The 15,159-nt window shown below is 51.5% G+C and overlaps 1 protein-coding gene across 3 annotated transcripts in view; it reads left to right on the forward strand.

Annotated features, from left to right (window-relative positions):
- Samm50 (SAMM50 sorting and assembly machinery component) overlaps nt 1-12,004 on the forward strand; it is a 33,137-nt gene extending 21,133 nt beyond the window's left edge. Inside the window, exons 13-17 of one of the 3 annotated variants that reach the window (XR_008220608.1) lie at nt 915-1,061; nt 1,462-1,603; nt 4,585-4,702; nt 4,793-4,875; nt 11,809-12,004. Coding sequence is in view for 1 of the 3 variants with exons in the window: in XM_052748512.1 (XP_052604472.1) it covers nt 915-1,061; nt 1,462-1,603; nt 4,585-4,630 (335 nt within the window). In the remaining 2 variants the exon portion in view is untranslated. Of the gene's footprint in view, nt 1-914; nt 1,062-1,461; nt 1,604-4,584; nt 4,763-4,792; nt 7,810-11,808 lie in introns of those variants that run through there. The other 2 variants (XR_008220607.1, XM_052748512.1) reach the window with 2 other exon arrangements.
- Nucleotides 12,005-15,159: the final 3,155 nt, after the last annotated feature.

The following is a 15,159-nucleotide window of genomic DNA, read 5'->3' on the forward strand; positions in this document are numbered from 1 at the left end:
TAAAGGTATGTACTACCACACCTGGCTCTCATACACATTTTTTAAATTTTTGGTTGTGAGCCTAGCCTTTAACAGCTGAGTCATCTCTCCAGCCCTCATATATATTTTCAAAAAGACACATGGCAACTACATGCATTTGGAATATCCTGGAAGGTAATTGGCGGCCTTTATGGAGGGCTGGTCTGCTGGAATCCCCTGGGTTCCACACTGAAGGTCTCCCAGAGGCCCTTGCTTCTCTTCTTTCTTAAATTTCCTCCCTGCTGCTGGTGAGCAACAAGGAATTAAGAGAATTGAAGCTTTTCCTGCCACAACAGCAAGAGCCACAGAACAAGGAACACAGGCAGCTCCAAAGAGCCGTCCAAGTGGCAAGAGAAATGGAGGGCGAGGGCGAGGGCGAGGGCGAGGGTGAGGGTACACAGAGCAGGACAACTCACCGAGGCTCGGGCTTCTGGCCCCCAGAGTCCATACACTTCCCTGACTGATGGAAGCAGCTGCTGAGGCCTGAGGGAAGTCATCCCAGAGATTTCCTCTCCTGGGTAACTCGAGCCAATGACTGACTCCAAAAAGGAACTTTTCTCCGGGCCTGGCCTTCCAGTGTTGAAACCAGGGTATTTTGGGCAAAAGCCTGGGCTCTGACATCCCCGACAAGCTGGGCGTGGACACTGTCCCGACGTGCCAGATAGAGAACAGTAATGGTGAAAGACAGGGAGGCTCAGTGTGGCCACTTGAGGAGGAGGGACACTCCAGGCACTGCAGACGGCATATGGCAGCCTTGTACTTTTGTGGTGCCCTGACTCAGCTGTGTGGGTAGAAGGACACTGAAAAGGAGAGAGGCTGGCCTTGCCTGGTCTGCGGGGCAGAACTAAAGCAGGACCCCACAGAGCTGACTCAGCAGATTCTGTTTCCCTCCTCAGGAGACTACCTGGGAGGGGAGGCATACTGGGCTGGGGGCCTGCACCTCTACACCCCGCTGCCCTTCCGGCCAGGCCAGGGTGGCTTCGGAGAGCTTTTCAGAACCCACTTTTTCCTCAACGCGGGCAACTTGTGCAACCTCAATTATGGTGAGTGTGCCCCGGCTCCAAGTCCTGATGCAGGGCGGTGCCTTCCCTAATGATGCCATCGTGTAAGGGGGAGGTGTAAGGGGCGTCTGCTTCTTTCTCTGCAAACAAGCTTCAGGTGCTCCCAGGTATCATTAGGTGCTCACAGGAGACAGCTGAACAGATGGGGAAGCCTCGGGCCCTATCTGAGGTGTGGCAGGGCCTTCTAGCTGCTCTGCTGGGAGAGCTTTTTTAGGCAGAGGGGCCAGGATAGCCAGACCCAGGGAATTGAGACATTCAGCTGGCTCTGGGAGAGTGGGAAGCAGATACCCAATCCTGTACCTATCTCCACTAGCTAGGCCCAGCTGCGAGGGGCCCTGCTAGGGAGGGAGCCACACATCTGATACCACCTTTGCTATTCCAGGCGAAGGCCCCAAAGCCCACATCCGGAAGCTGGCTGAATGCATCCGCTGGTCCTATGGAGCGGGCATCGTCCTCCGGCTTGGCAACATTGCTCGGTTGGAGCTGAACTACTGCATTCCTATGGGCGTGCAGCGGGGTGACAGGTGGGTGGGCCGTTGTCAGCTCTGTAGCTCTGGGGTTGCAGTTTGCTCTGGGCTGGTCACTTGAGTGGCTTTAAGGTTCAGGACTTGAGGAGAGATTGAATAGTCAACTGAAGGATGAAAGTATGTGGGTCCTCTGCTGAGTTTCTCTTTTAGTTGGAGGGGAAGGGAGGTGCCCACCCCTTCCCTGGAACACGGCTGCTTCTGTCCCCAGGACAGTGTGGGTTCTACTGCTCCGAGGAGCTGACCAGGTGCGAGTAGAGCTTCTGGAAGTGTGGTGCAGTTGACCCTGCTTCTGGAAGTGTGATGCAGTAGAACTTCCCTGTGCCACCACTGGCCTGGGGCTGGCTACAGCTTAGCTGTGGCTGGAGGACTCCACCCATGGACGTGGAGCAGTGGCTATGTGTCGTGGGTGAATCTGGCCAAGTGCTGTTCAGGGTTGTAGAAGTTACCCCATCTCTTACATTATCTTGTAGGCACTGTAAAGTTGTCTGGAGACCCAGAGGGATTATTATACACAGGAAGCTTAAATGGCAAGGCTCCAGAAGTCAAGACAGGTGCTAGCAGGAAGTTCCTGGCTAGGGCTCTGGGCCTGGCTTGCACGGGGCCGCCTTCTTGACAAGCAGTCTCACAGGGAGACAGTACAAGTGCTTGGGTGTTCTACGCAGGCTCCAGCCCCCTCACAGGGGCCCCACCCACATGACTGTCCAAGCTAGATCACTTCCCCAGGGCAGATGCCAGGTGCCACCTTGTGGTAGGCCTGGACTTAGCTACCCTGGGTCTGTGGAAGGCGACAGACGACTCAAGGATAGATGTTTCCTCCCCTGCTGTTGTGTGGTCTGGCTGTTGTGTCTGTGACCCCAAGACTGCTGTTGTTGTCCTGGCCTGCCCTTCTCATCCCTGAGTGGTGTCCTTTGTCCACACCATGCCTTCAGCATGGGGCTCAGCTCTGCAGCCTTCCATGCAGGTGGAGCTGGAGCTGTGGCCAGCTGGCTGCAAGGCCCATGCCTGCAGGAAGCCTTGCAGGAAGCATTGTGAGTGCAGGTTGGCTCCAAGTCAGAGCCAGAACCCAGGAGCTGCTTCTCAGGCTGTGCCCCGGGCCAATCCGCTTTGGGAGTGTGGTGGGCTCCAGTGGGCATTGCTGCTGATTTTAGTACCTCAACTCTCGTGGCCCATCTACTGTAATACTGACAGCAGCCACAGGGTGGCAGTGTGCGCCAAGCAGTTACTTTGCTTTTGAGCTGCTTGCTTGGCCATTTAACGGGTGCTCTTTACAGCTCAAGACCCCTCAGCTGTAGCTCTCTCTTAGTGAAACCTGAGAAGCATGTTTCGAAGATTAACCCAGAACCAAGCCTTCATAAAGACGCAGCCTGCTGCTGAAGCGGGGGAAGGCCCAGTCAGGCTGCTGCAGCTGTTTGCCGTTGTGACGGTGGCAGCAGGTGTTTGCTGTGGGCAGTGAAGTCCAGGGTCAGCCTTGAACAGGAAATACCCTTCCCTGGTGTGGCTTGGCTTGCAGCTTTGTTAGCAAGAGTGGAATTTGATAACATTTGAGAGAAATGACCTCAATTTCATCTTGTTTCTAAAACTAGGCGGTTGGTAGGTGGACAGTCTGTAGCCCCGCCTCCAGGGTTAAGCCAGGTGCTCTGTAATTGGCAATTGAGGCCTTTACAAAAGGGAGTCCGTTTGAAGTGTTTTGACCTCCCTCCTGAGTGATTTATGGCGCCATCTTCTCTGGGACCCAAGAGTTTTGTCATCTCTCTGGAGACCCAGCTGAATCAGCCTGCTGCAGCTGCTCACTGAGCTGCAGGAAGGGCACCATTGCAGCTGGGGAGGGCAAGAGACTTTCTGAGGACGCAGGGTGGGGAGGGCATCCTGACTGGGCACTGCTGTCCTGGGGAGGGGTGTGTATCGGTGCTCAGAGTATGCAGGGTTGCAGACGCCTCCAGGAAATGGCTGCTGACAAGTGAGGCTCTTTATCCCCTCCTTCCTCACCCTCCCTCCAGCTGCACTGATGTCCTCCCCTCGGTGCCTGTCAGGTGTGAGTGCTGTCCCCCATGCTTAGTGCACCCCCAGGATGAAGAGCTCTGGGGGAGCAGGCACCAGTGGGTTTTCCTTGTGACCACTGCTGGGGCTGGTGTGAGGGGTGAGCACTGCCACCGTGAGGCAGGAAGGCAACCTGCACCTGGCCCAGAGGGAGAGGCTGAGCAGGCCCACAGGGTATGCAGAGGACTGATGGGCCCTGGCCTTGTGACCCTGGGTGCCATCCTGAGTAGCCACCCTGGTTATTGCTCTGTGACATGTGTGTCACAGCAGAAACACCTTAGGTTTGTTCACAATTGTAGGAGCAGAGCTGTACTGATGCCCGTGTGTTCTCTGAGGAACTGGGTATATTTCTCTAAAGCAGTGACAGCAGCCATGGTCCCTTTTATGGACTCGGTCTAAAATGTGGAAGGGGCAGCCTAGGCTGAGGGTGCAGGTGCACTGTGCAGCTTGGGCTCAGATCCTCAACCTCAGGGGTGCTGCTCTCCTCCAATACAAGGGCTGCTCAGCAGGGGAGTGAGAGACAGCTTCACGTTCCAGTGTGGCATGTCGGGAACCTTGTCTTGAGGACACTGAGCTGGCTGTTCATTGCCCGCAGCCAGGCCTGGCCAGGATGAGAAGGGCCACACAGGACACCCCAGAGCTGAGCTCTCCAGAGAGCACACCTGTGGTAACCCTTTTTATCTTCCTTCCTGGATCAGGAACAGGTCTGGCTGGCTGGGTTGCTGGGTCATTGTGAGCCCCAGGACCATCCTGTGTTCTGGGCCAGCCCCATCATGTGGGCTTCCTGCTTCTCTTCCTTCCTGACACCTGGCAGGTGGGCGGACCTTCGGGTGGCCTGGAGCAGCGGAGGCTCTCTCTTCTGCTAACGCTGGCGCTGGCGGAACTGGGGGGCTAGCAGATGACATAGGGGTGCCGGGTTTGACTTCTCCCTTTCTTTTTAGGATTTGTGATGGCGTCCAGTTTGGAGCTGGGATTCGGTTCCTGTAACTTGAGTCCCCCAGAGCAGCTTGGATGAGCACCGGACTCTCCCAGGCCACAGGCCTGTTTGGAGGAGACACAGTTGAGTGCTTCTGGGCCATAATCCTATGGGAAATCACGTCAATAAATTTGAAACACTCAGCTGTGTCCTGGATGTGGTCTGTCTTTCAGGCCATGCGTCTGTCTGGACACCTGCTTTTCCTGAGGACATGTGACAGTCTGACCTGCGCAGTCCTGGGCCTAAGAGCTTTCAGGTGACCTCCCCAAAGTGCCTTTCCCTCACAGACCCCTAAATCTGCTGGTGGGCTTCAACCTACCGGGAGTAGGGCTGAGCTGTGGGTGGCCCCAAGGGACACTGGCCCTGTCATCACAGGCCACTTCAGTGGCAGCGTGGCCTCCCAGTGCTGGTGTGATGCTAGGATACTGAGCAGAGGGGACGTACACTGTCTGCTGATAGCCATGGCTGCTCTGCCTGTCACACCATGACTCGAGCTGCACAGCCATCATCAGCAGGGAGCTGAGGTGTCCAGAGGGTCCATGGGCCCAGGTGCTGCTGGGTAAGGCTGGCTTCTAAAGATGCCCAGGCTCCCTCTTCAGAGCCAGCAGGCCTGACTCCTGCCTCTGCTCTCTTTTAAGGACCCTTTTGAAAGCATCGGGTCCCCAGATGGACCAGACAACCCTATTTCAAGGCTAGCTGAAGAGCACACTCAGTTCTGTCTGCCACCTGCTCCTCTCGCTCTGGCTTCATAGAGTTGTTATCCCTCAGTCTTTAAAAGGGGATCAGTTGGAAGCCACCCCTTCCTTTGCTTGGATACCAGTATCCACAGATGCTCAGGGCTGTCATATAATAAAATGTTACAGGATTTTTGGGGGGTGGGAGACAGGGTCTCACTTAGCTCAGGCTGGCCTTGACCTTTCAGGGATCCTCACTCAGCCCCTGAAGTGCAGGGATCACATGTGCACCCCACAGTGAAGCCACAGTGTCTGCACATGGACTGCACATAGGCTGTGAGTCACCTGTAGGTTCCAATGCAAAGTCTTGAGCCAGGTGGCTAATTCAATATCTGTGATCCCAGAAGCCAGGAGGATCAACATGAGTTCAAGGCCAGCTTGGGCTACGTAAAGACCCCATCTCAAAAAACATACTAAAATAGTTGTACTGAATTGTTTAGGGATAATGTTAAGAGTCTGGATGTATTTGGGATAGACCCAGTTTTTGTGAGATGCACTATATAGCCCAGGATGACCTTGAGCCTCTGATCCCCCTGTCTTCGCCTCCCAAATGCTGGGATTACAAGCATGTACCACCACTTTGGATTTATGTGATCAAAGCCAGCATTTTGTGCCTGCTGGGCAAGTCCTCTACCAACTGAGGCACATTGCCAGCAGCTCCTGAGTGTTGTCACTCTGCCATTGGCTGGAAGCTGGGATGCAGAGCCTGAGGGTATGCTGGCCAGCTGTGTCCTGAGCTCCAGGCTTGGGACATGGGCATCTGTCTACTCTGACTCAGGTCTCTGGGAAGTGGTGTTTTGGGAATGTTTTTCTATTTATTTACAAGATTTATTTATTTATTATGTGTATGGGTATTTTTGCCTTCATGTCTATGTGTGCACCGCATGGATGCCTTGTGCCTGTGGAGGTCAGAAAGAGGGTGTTGGATCCTCAGAATTGGAGTTACAAATGGTTGTAGGCCACTCTGTGAATGCTGGGAAGGTCCTCTGCAAGAGCAGCCAGTGTGCTTAACCACTCCAGCCCCTTGGGGATATTCTTAGCTTTAAAAATTAATATAAGTCAGGCAGCGATGGCACACACCTTTAATCCCAGCACTCAGGAGGCAGAGGCAGGTGAATCTGTGGAGTTTGAGGCCAGCCTGGTTTACAGAGCGATGACCAGCATGGCCAGAGAGCTACACAGAGAAACCCTGTCTCCACAAACAAACACCATACACACACACACAAAAAAAAAAGAGAGAGAGAAAAAAAGAAAAAAGATATGGGGTGGGGGGAGCGTTAAGCCTCCTCTGAAGTCTTTGAAAACACAGGGTGTGTCTGGGATCTCAGCACTGGCCTGTCCTCCCCGTGGCCTTTATGTCTTTGCTAAATGACTTTGGGGCTTGGGGGTCTGCCTGCACCCAGCCCCACCCTGGGGTCCCAGGCCCCTGCAGACCTCCCTCTCCTTACCACCTGCAGTGGGAACTGGTATTGGCGGAGGATAAACGTGTTCCCTTCAGTGGCTGGGAGAGTTGCCAGTTGTTTGCACTTTCTCACTGATGCTTTTTAACAGAAGAAGGAACCCATTTAGGGTCCTGACGTTGGGAGCTGCGGAAACTGTGTGACACAGATTTGCAGACCCCATGACCCTTGAGAACCCAGAAAAGGCACTTGGGAAAGTCTGGTTTTAATCAAGGCTGTGCTGCCCTGGGAGCTGCCTCTGGCTCCTTAATGAAAGCAGCCTGGCTGTCTCCTGGCCAGACCTGTTGGATTTGCAGGCTGCCCTGCAGGCTGCTCTGGGGTGAGCAAGAGGAGGTGGTGGGCCAAGGTGGAAGCCAGAGACCCAGGGGAGAAAGGTGACTTCTCTCCCTTCTCAGAGTGTGGTGGACTGACCAGAGCCAGCAGTCTCAAAAAGGGCTTTCAGAAGCCCGGCTAGAAAGCTAAGGAGGGCAGGCAGCTCCTTTGTGGGCCCTGGCCCAGATTCTCTGCAGCTTAATGCTTCATTTCTCCTCAGCATGTGGAAGGAAGGATCTAGGCGGGGACAGCGTTTGCCATGTGTTTAATTAACCTTTGCTCCACTCTGTAAGGGACCGGTCTTGTAGCCAGCTTGCGTCTTCCTACAAGGACACCAGATTCCTTCTTGGAGTGTGCTGGCTCAGTCATCTGTGCATCCCCAGGCTGACTGTCCTGAAACTTATCTTGATACTTAGAGGAGAGCTGTAGTGATGGCGCCCATCCCCCAGTGTCTGGGCCAAGGCGACTCAGGAGCCGCTGGGCCGTCCCTCTTGGCTTTCTGTCCTGAGTTTGCCTCATTTCTGGTCTCCTGGAAAGCCCTTCCTGAGGCTCTGGTCTCCCCAACATGATTCTATGCTATTGCACAGTGGTCACTGGGGGGAAACGGGTTCCTTAGTAATCTCAATCTTACAATGCTAACGTGTCACAATTGCCCCAAATAAAAAGATTCCACTAATACCATCACTGATTGTGTCATGAAGCTCTTTGGGGACTGGGAGACTGGCAGTCTCTGTGTGATAGATTAAAGAAAAAAAGAAAAGAAAAAAAAACAACCCCGAGTTTGAGTCCCAGCACCACAACAGAGCAGAAGCCTTTTCTTATCGAGTATAAATTCTCTGCCTCCCAGTCCTGTGAAATAGGGATGGGTGAGGATGTGAAACAGAGTTGGGGGGTGGGGTTGGGGGCTGGAGGCATGGCACCCAGTGGGAGTCCAGAGGCCACAGCAGCCAGTTGGAGAGGCCCAGGGCATTGGCAGGAGGCAGAACCAGGCATCTGGGTGGGACTGGAGTAAGTGTAGAAGATAGAGAGGAATAGGCCTCTCCTGCGCTGATGAACCCCAAAGACTGGAAATTGCTACTCAATTTTGAGTTAAATGTTGGCATGTTTTTACACTCTCCGGTGCAGTGAGAAGGAGCCGTGGGAGGCTGTCTCAACACTGCCTTCCCCGGGTGGGAGCAGTGGTCCAAGAAGCGATGTTCTGCCCCGGGAGGAGCGAGGCTAACGGTAATCACTGGCAACTTGTCTCAGCGCCAGAGTGTGGCTTCAAACGTGGCACTTTCCTGACAAGCAAATTGCAGGATTCCTCGCCAAATCATTAGATAACTTTTAAGAACAAAGAATGAGCGGGCAAAAGGAGATGCTGCGTGATCTTGCTAGAGAAATAAATAGCAATCATTTTTGAAAAGAAAGTACATTCGATGAATTTGACCCACTGAGAAAATTACAGCCTCTTTTCCCCGCCCTGCTTCGATCAGTCAGCCCCTAATGGAGGAAGGCTTCCTGTGTTTGTCACGGTGGAGATGAGCTGGTCAATTAAAGCAGTCTGCCTCGTCTAGTGAAGATAATAGCAGTCCTGGACCCATCCATCACCATGGACTGCAAAGTGACCTCCCTATATTGAGTCAGAGCCCTGAAAGCAATCTCTCCCACTCATTATCATAGCCAGAAATTACTGCTCTGAACCTGATTTCCCTGAAATCCCAAGCCAGCAGAGCAACTGCTGGACATATTAGAACACAATGAAATGACACTGTGGCCTTAATATCGGACTCGGGAGTGGAAATAAATGTGTTTCCTAATGGGGAAGAAGAGAAACCAAATGGGACAGGATTTCCTGCAACACAACACCTGCCTGGTTGGGTCGACTGATTGCCACCTGACGTTAAAGCAGAGACATTAACTCACTGCTGTTAGCAGCCATACCAGAGCCATGCCACCTTGAATTTGACCCTTCCCGCCAATTTCCACAGTCTCCAGCCAGGGTCCTTAGTATTTCCTGTCTGTCTGCAAAAGTTCCCGTACAGCTCTTCCGGGCAGGAAATGGAAACCGTGTGGAAGGGAAGGTCAGGTGCTTGACGTTCATTCCAGACAGGCCGACACTGGCCACATGTAGGTGTCCATGTGGCTTCCTCTCTAATTCCAGGGCAGAGGAGCCTCCTGTGGCCCAGGGCCCTTGGGCACATCTTTGTGTACCTACTCTCCTCCTCTCTGTAGTCATTCTGAGTGAGGCAGTTGGGGTGAGGCCAAGGAATACACAGCATTTTCATGGCATAAACAAGCCCTGCATCCAAACCCAGTACTGAAAAAGTTTGTGTACATTTATAATTTGAGGACATCAGTATTATCTGAAGATGATGATTTATTCCAATTTCCTTAGTTTTTTGATATTTTATGGGTGTGTGTGTGTGTAAGTGTGTATAAGCCAAGGTCTCGTGCAACTCAGGTTGGTCTCCAACTTACTATGTAGCTGAGGATGGCCTTGAAATTCTAACCCTCAAGTCTCCTCCTCCAGAGTGCTGAGATTACAGGTGTGCACCACCACAGCTGGTTTATGTGGTTCTGGGGATCAAATCCAGGGCTTTATGCATGCTAAACAAACATTCTTATCAACTGAGCTACATCTATCCCCAACTTCCCTTAATGAAGACACTGAACATTGAGCTAGTGATTTTCCCACCAACCTGCCATCTCACCACCTGGTATGTGTTAAGGGACCGATAGGCAGAGAACCCCCAACTGTCCCAGGGCCTTCAGTTAAGCAGGGCAAGATCTGATACCACTAACTCCAACTGCCATCCATCCAACATCCATCCTTTCATCTATCATCCATTTATCATCCATCCATCCAACATCCATTCATTATCCATCATCCATCTATCCAGCCTTCCATCCGTTCATCATCCATCCATCCATCATCCATCCATTTGCCCATCTATCCGTCTATCCATTCATCCTCTATCCATTTGTCTGGACCCAGTCCTTCATCTTTTCTCAGTGGTCCTTCTGCAGCCCAGCTTGACCCTGTGACCCCACAGCAGCTCTGAGCACAACCAGAAGGTCTCCATCTGGGTTGTTGGTATCTTACCTGCCAGCTTCAGGGCCTCACTGGAACTCTCCTGTAGCAGCCCTCTCTCCACGTGGACCTTTTTAACCCTTTGTTGTCATTCTGTCACGCATGCATTACTGTGGAATGTGTGCTCGGCCAGCATTACCAGCTGAGAATCTGTTTGCCAATGGCCAGCTGTCGAGGGACATTGGGACCGGTTAGCAAATTGCTGCTGGTGTAGCTGTGGAATTCATTGTTATTTAATGAAATCTGAGGTGTAGAAAGATACTCATCTGTTTCTGACATGTAGGATTTATAGGCTGTGCCACCAAGACTAGCTTCAAAAAATACTTGTTTAGATCTGCGGATGTCTGGATCTGAGGACGTGGACACTGGACGATGACTCTGCTTTCTTCCTCCCTCGCTCTCTCCACTGATACCCTAGTGGGTACTTCTCAGAGTTCACTCACTAGCCTTTCATTTGGGGGTCTTAAAAACTGATTTTCTTTTTCCTTTTTGGAACTTTGTATTCTATTTTTTATGTGTCTGTGTATGTGTGCAGGTACCTTCAGGCGGCCAGCAATGGGAGTCCTATTCTCTAGAGCTGCATTTACAGGTAGTTCTGAACCACCTGACATGGGGCTAGGTACTGAACTCGGGGTCTCTGGAAGAACAGCAAGTGCTATTAACCACTGAGACCATCTCTCTCTCCAGCCCTCATCTCCAGAACTATAGTCGATGCTCACTGGGCCACCTAGAGCCCTAGGCCACCCCACTTTCTACCTTTTTCTTGTCATGTTATGGTAGCAGTTAGCCCTGCTGTGATAGTCTTTTTCTTCTTGGGTTTTTTTTTTTGTTTGTTTTTTGTTTTTTGTTTTTTGTTTTTCAAGACAGGGTTTCTCTGTGTAGCTTTGCGCCTTTCCTGGAACTCACTTGGTAGACCAGGCTGGCCTGGAACTCACAGATATCTGCCTGCCTCTGCCTCCCGAGTGCTGGGATTAAAGGCGTGCGCCACCACCGCCCGGCTTGTTCTTGTTTTTAAAAACTGAGCCCAACATAGTGGTTAACGGGTTGGCATGGCACAGGCCCTTCATCTCAGTACTCGGGAGGCGGAGGCAGGCAGATCTCTGAGTTCAAGGCCAGTCTGGTCTACAGAGCACATTCCAGGACAGCCAAGGCTACACAGAGAAACCCTGTCTTGAAATGCTCTCCCTGCCCCCCACCCCCCCAAAAAGCACTAGCTATTTTTTCCAGAGGACTTCGGTTTGATTCCCAGCACCTACATGACAGCTTACAATCATCTGTAACTCCAGTCCCCGGGGATCTGATACCCTCTTCTGACCTCAGTGGGCACAGCAGGCACATGGTAGACATTCGTTTGGGCAAACACTCATACAATTTTTTAAATAAAAAAAATTAAAAAAAAAAAAACTGAGCCCAAGCCACACAGCAAGGGTCAGAATCTCTTGAGTGTAGATGGGAGTGCCACATCTGCTTTGTCCCTCCATGTGTCGGGATGTTTGGGTGGCTGTACCTCAGAGACAGGCTTTTACAATCTGTCTAGTCACCTGCTTCCCCACAGTGACTGAGGCATACAGCCCCTAAGCAGTAGTCTTTCCATTGCGCTCTTCTTCCAGGCTGCAGAGAACTAGAACCTTCGATCACAAGGTGGTTTGGGCTCTGGTACAGTTGGGTCATCTTCAGCCACACAACGGGGGATGATACTGCTGAGGTTTGCATGGTCTGTTGCCCGAAAGCCACTCTGTCCAGCTTTCCTGGAAGAAAACACTAAACCCATCTGTTAAGCTCTACGAAATAAATATTCAAAAATCACTCATGTTTGAACAGTCTTTCCAAACCTTGCGTTTTACTGATTGCCTTGTGAATCTGAAATGTTGACCGTGCCGGGACAATTCCCAGCACCGAGTCAAGCTGTGTGACACACTTCTGATTCAAGAGTGTCACCCGCTCGCAGCTGCTTGGCACCCTGGTCCACTGTGGGGTGTGTGTGTGTGTGTGTGTGTGTGTGTGTGTGTGTGTGTGTGTGTGTGTGACTGCAGAGGAGAAGCTGACACCGGGGATGAAGTCTCATCCCTTCTTGTTGGGCTGCGATTTTAGCTGTGGCCCTGCTGTGCTTGCCGGAGTATTCATTTTCTCAATCAAGACGAATTCTAATTGGTTTTGAAATCAGGCCTGTTTACTCTTCGTAAATGTTTTTTTTTTTTTTTCTTGCATCAGCAGATGAAAAGGGCTCAAACCAACTGTGTCACATAGACAAACTGTTTCAAGGTTAAGGGTAGAGTTCTTTCAGGCCCAGGAGGAGCTCAGCCTGCAAGGCATCCTGAACTGCACCCCTAGCAGCCCCTCCACAAGAGTCAGGCTTCCATCAAGATACACATATGTCTATTTAAAGCTTGTTGTTGCAGGTTGGAGAGATGGCTCCATGGTTAAGAGCACCGGCTGCTCGATCGGGGGACCTGGCTTTGATCTCCTGCACCTGTGTGGTGGCTCACAGCCATCTGTAACTCTCCTTCTGGGGATTGAATGCCTTCTTCCAGCCTCTGCGGCCACCAGGCACACATATGGTACACAGACATATATGCAGACAAAGCACCCTTACCCATAAATACATCTTTTAAAAAGTTATTAATGGGGGTGCACATGTCCACAGGCAGCCTGTAAAGGTCAAAGGGTAACTTTTCTGAGTTTTTTGGGGGGTCAGCCTTTACCTGCTGAGGCGTCTTTCAATCGTGTGTGTGTGTGTGTGTGTGTGTGTGTGTGTGTGTGTATAGAATGTGTCTGGACACGGATGTAAGGTTTATGTAAACACACAGGTACATAGGTTCTTTAGTTGAAACTTACTTTCACTTGTTACAGTGAACTCCACAGCAATCTCTCTCTCTCTCTCTTTCTCTCTCTCTCTCTCTGTCTCTCTCTCTCTCTCTCTCTCTCTCTCTCTCTCTCTCTCTCTCTCTCTCTCATTCTGAAGCTCATTTCATTCTGGTCTCATTCTGTAGCTCCAGCTGGCTTGGCGTCTTCGATGATTCTCCTGCCTCTGCGTGCCGGTGCACAGGTGTGATGCCCCGTTCTCGACTCCCCCATAGCAGGTCTTGTTGGATTTGGTCACTGGTGGAATCACATCTAAATCTTACAGGGCACTCACTGGGGGGCTGGGGGGACCATCACAAAATGTAGCTCTGCCCTGCTGTCCCCTGCCTCCAGGCCTTTGACAGCAAACTGGGACAACTGAGGCAACCAGCCTTGTGGACTGAGCAACTCTGGGTTCTCAACCTGTCCAGTGTGAGAGCCACTGTGGAGCTACCCGGCCTGTACCATGTAAGCCGATCTAGTGACTCCCATTTCGATGTACATCCATGCTATTGCTTCTGGCTTCTCTAGAGAACCTCAACTAACAGACCAGGCAACGGCTCAGCCTTTGAGCCACACCACAGCCCCTGCACTGAGTTTGGGAGAGTCTCTTCTTCACCTCATGAGGCAGGTCAAGAAATAAGGCCCGTTGGGGGTCATCTTTCCCCAGATTAGCCCTGCTTGTCATGTATTCCCCATTCTAACCTTTGGGACAAACACATGGAAAGACATGGGACATTGAAATGAGCCCTTTCTCTGTCTTCATGAGTAATTTCTCTGTATACAGCCCCGTGAGATCGTCTGTGCCCGTGACTGTGTTCAGGCTTCCATAGTGAAGATGAATGTTGTACCAGGCTGGCCCTAGCAGGCCCTGCCCTAGACTCTCCTCCGGTGCGCCACCCTGCCCCCCGCCATGGCCTCCCAGGGTCCTTTGGTTGTCTGATCTCCAAAATTCACCCCAAAATTCACCACCCCTCAATTCTCCCCCAACCATTCATCATCTCTTCCTTCCTCCAAAACACTGGTCTCAAGTTAGGTGGGAAGGGTGAGCAGAACCTTTTCTTTTGCAGACAGGTGATAGCATGTGGCAGGTGAAGGGCAAAACACAGTCAGGCCAAGGTGTGAATGTTTAACAGGCCTGGCATTTGTCTTTCTATCCACAATCAAGGCACTTGTCTTTTTCACTTTCTTTATTGGTGATGAGGGGTCTGGGGATGAGAGAGGCACATTTAAAGGAGCTTGCTCATCTATCGTCTAATAAAAGCCAGGAGAAATCTCTTTTCAGGGATCGCCATGGCAGACTAGGTGCCAAGTTATTCGCTCTCTGCTCATCTATAAAATATTTAGGAGCACGAAGTGCGTTCGTGGCTTCATTTGCCTGGTTTGCAGAAGGAAAACTCGGGGCTTGCTGCTAAATGCAAATGCATGTTGTCTCCGTGTGCTGATGCTTCTAGAGTCCTTTGGATGAAAGGCTGTTGATCTCCGCAGCTGGTGAGAAGTGCCCCCCCCCCCACTCCCCACCCCAACGGCTCACGCTTGGTGGATTGGTGGGGGAGAGTGTTGAGGCCGTTTGAAGATTCCAGGCTGGCTTGGTTATCTTCTCATGCTCTTAGCCTTTACAGTGAAAATCACAGACGACTCTCCTGCCAAATCACTAAATTAGCAAACTGATTAAATAACACGACTCCAAACGCTAGTTTACAGAGTCTGATTACAGAAGGCTCCAGCACGCCACCCCAAAGTGCAGTTAAGATTGCTCCCACAGTGTAACCTGGGGAATCAGGCATTTTCTCCATCAGCGAATCCATTAGCTCTGCTCGCCTCTTCTCGGCACACTTCTAGCGCTCCCAAAATTGCTTGGAGATTTGGAGGTGAGCAGTGCAAACATCTCAGGGTCTCCGATTCCCCCACTCCAGGCTCCTTCCCTTTCCCCCAGATCTATAAAAACTGTTTGTATAAAATATTTTGTGGAAGTTACCAACTTTCTGGTCATAGGAAAAGGAAACGAGATGAACTTTTCAGGTTTTAAAAACTCCTAAAAGCACTTAGTGTGATGGAGCGCGATGGTTTGACAGTCTTCCCACAGGCTCATCCGTGTGCACACCCGTCCCCAGCTGGTG

The sequence above is a fragment of the Peromyscus californicus genome, unplaced genomic scaffold, assembly GCF_007827085.1.
Source record: "Peromyscus californicus insignis strain IS unplaced genomic scaffold, ASM782708v3 Scaffold_20__1_contigs__length_68692818, whole genome shotgun sequence".
NCBI classification, from domain to species: domain Eukaryota; kingdom Metazoa; phylum Chordata; class Mammalia; order Rodentia; family Cricetidae; genus Peromyscus; species Peromyscus californicus.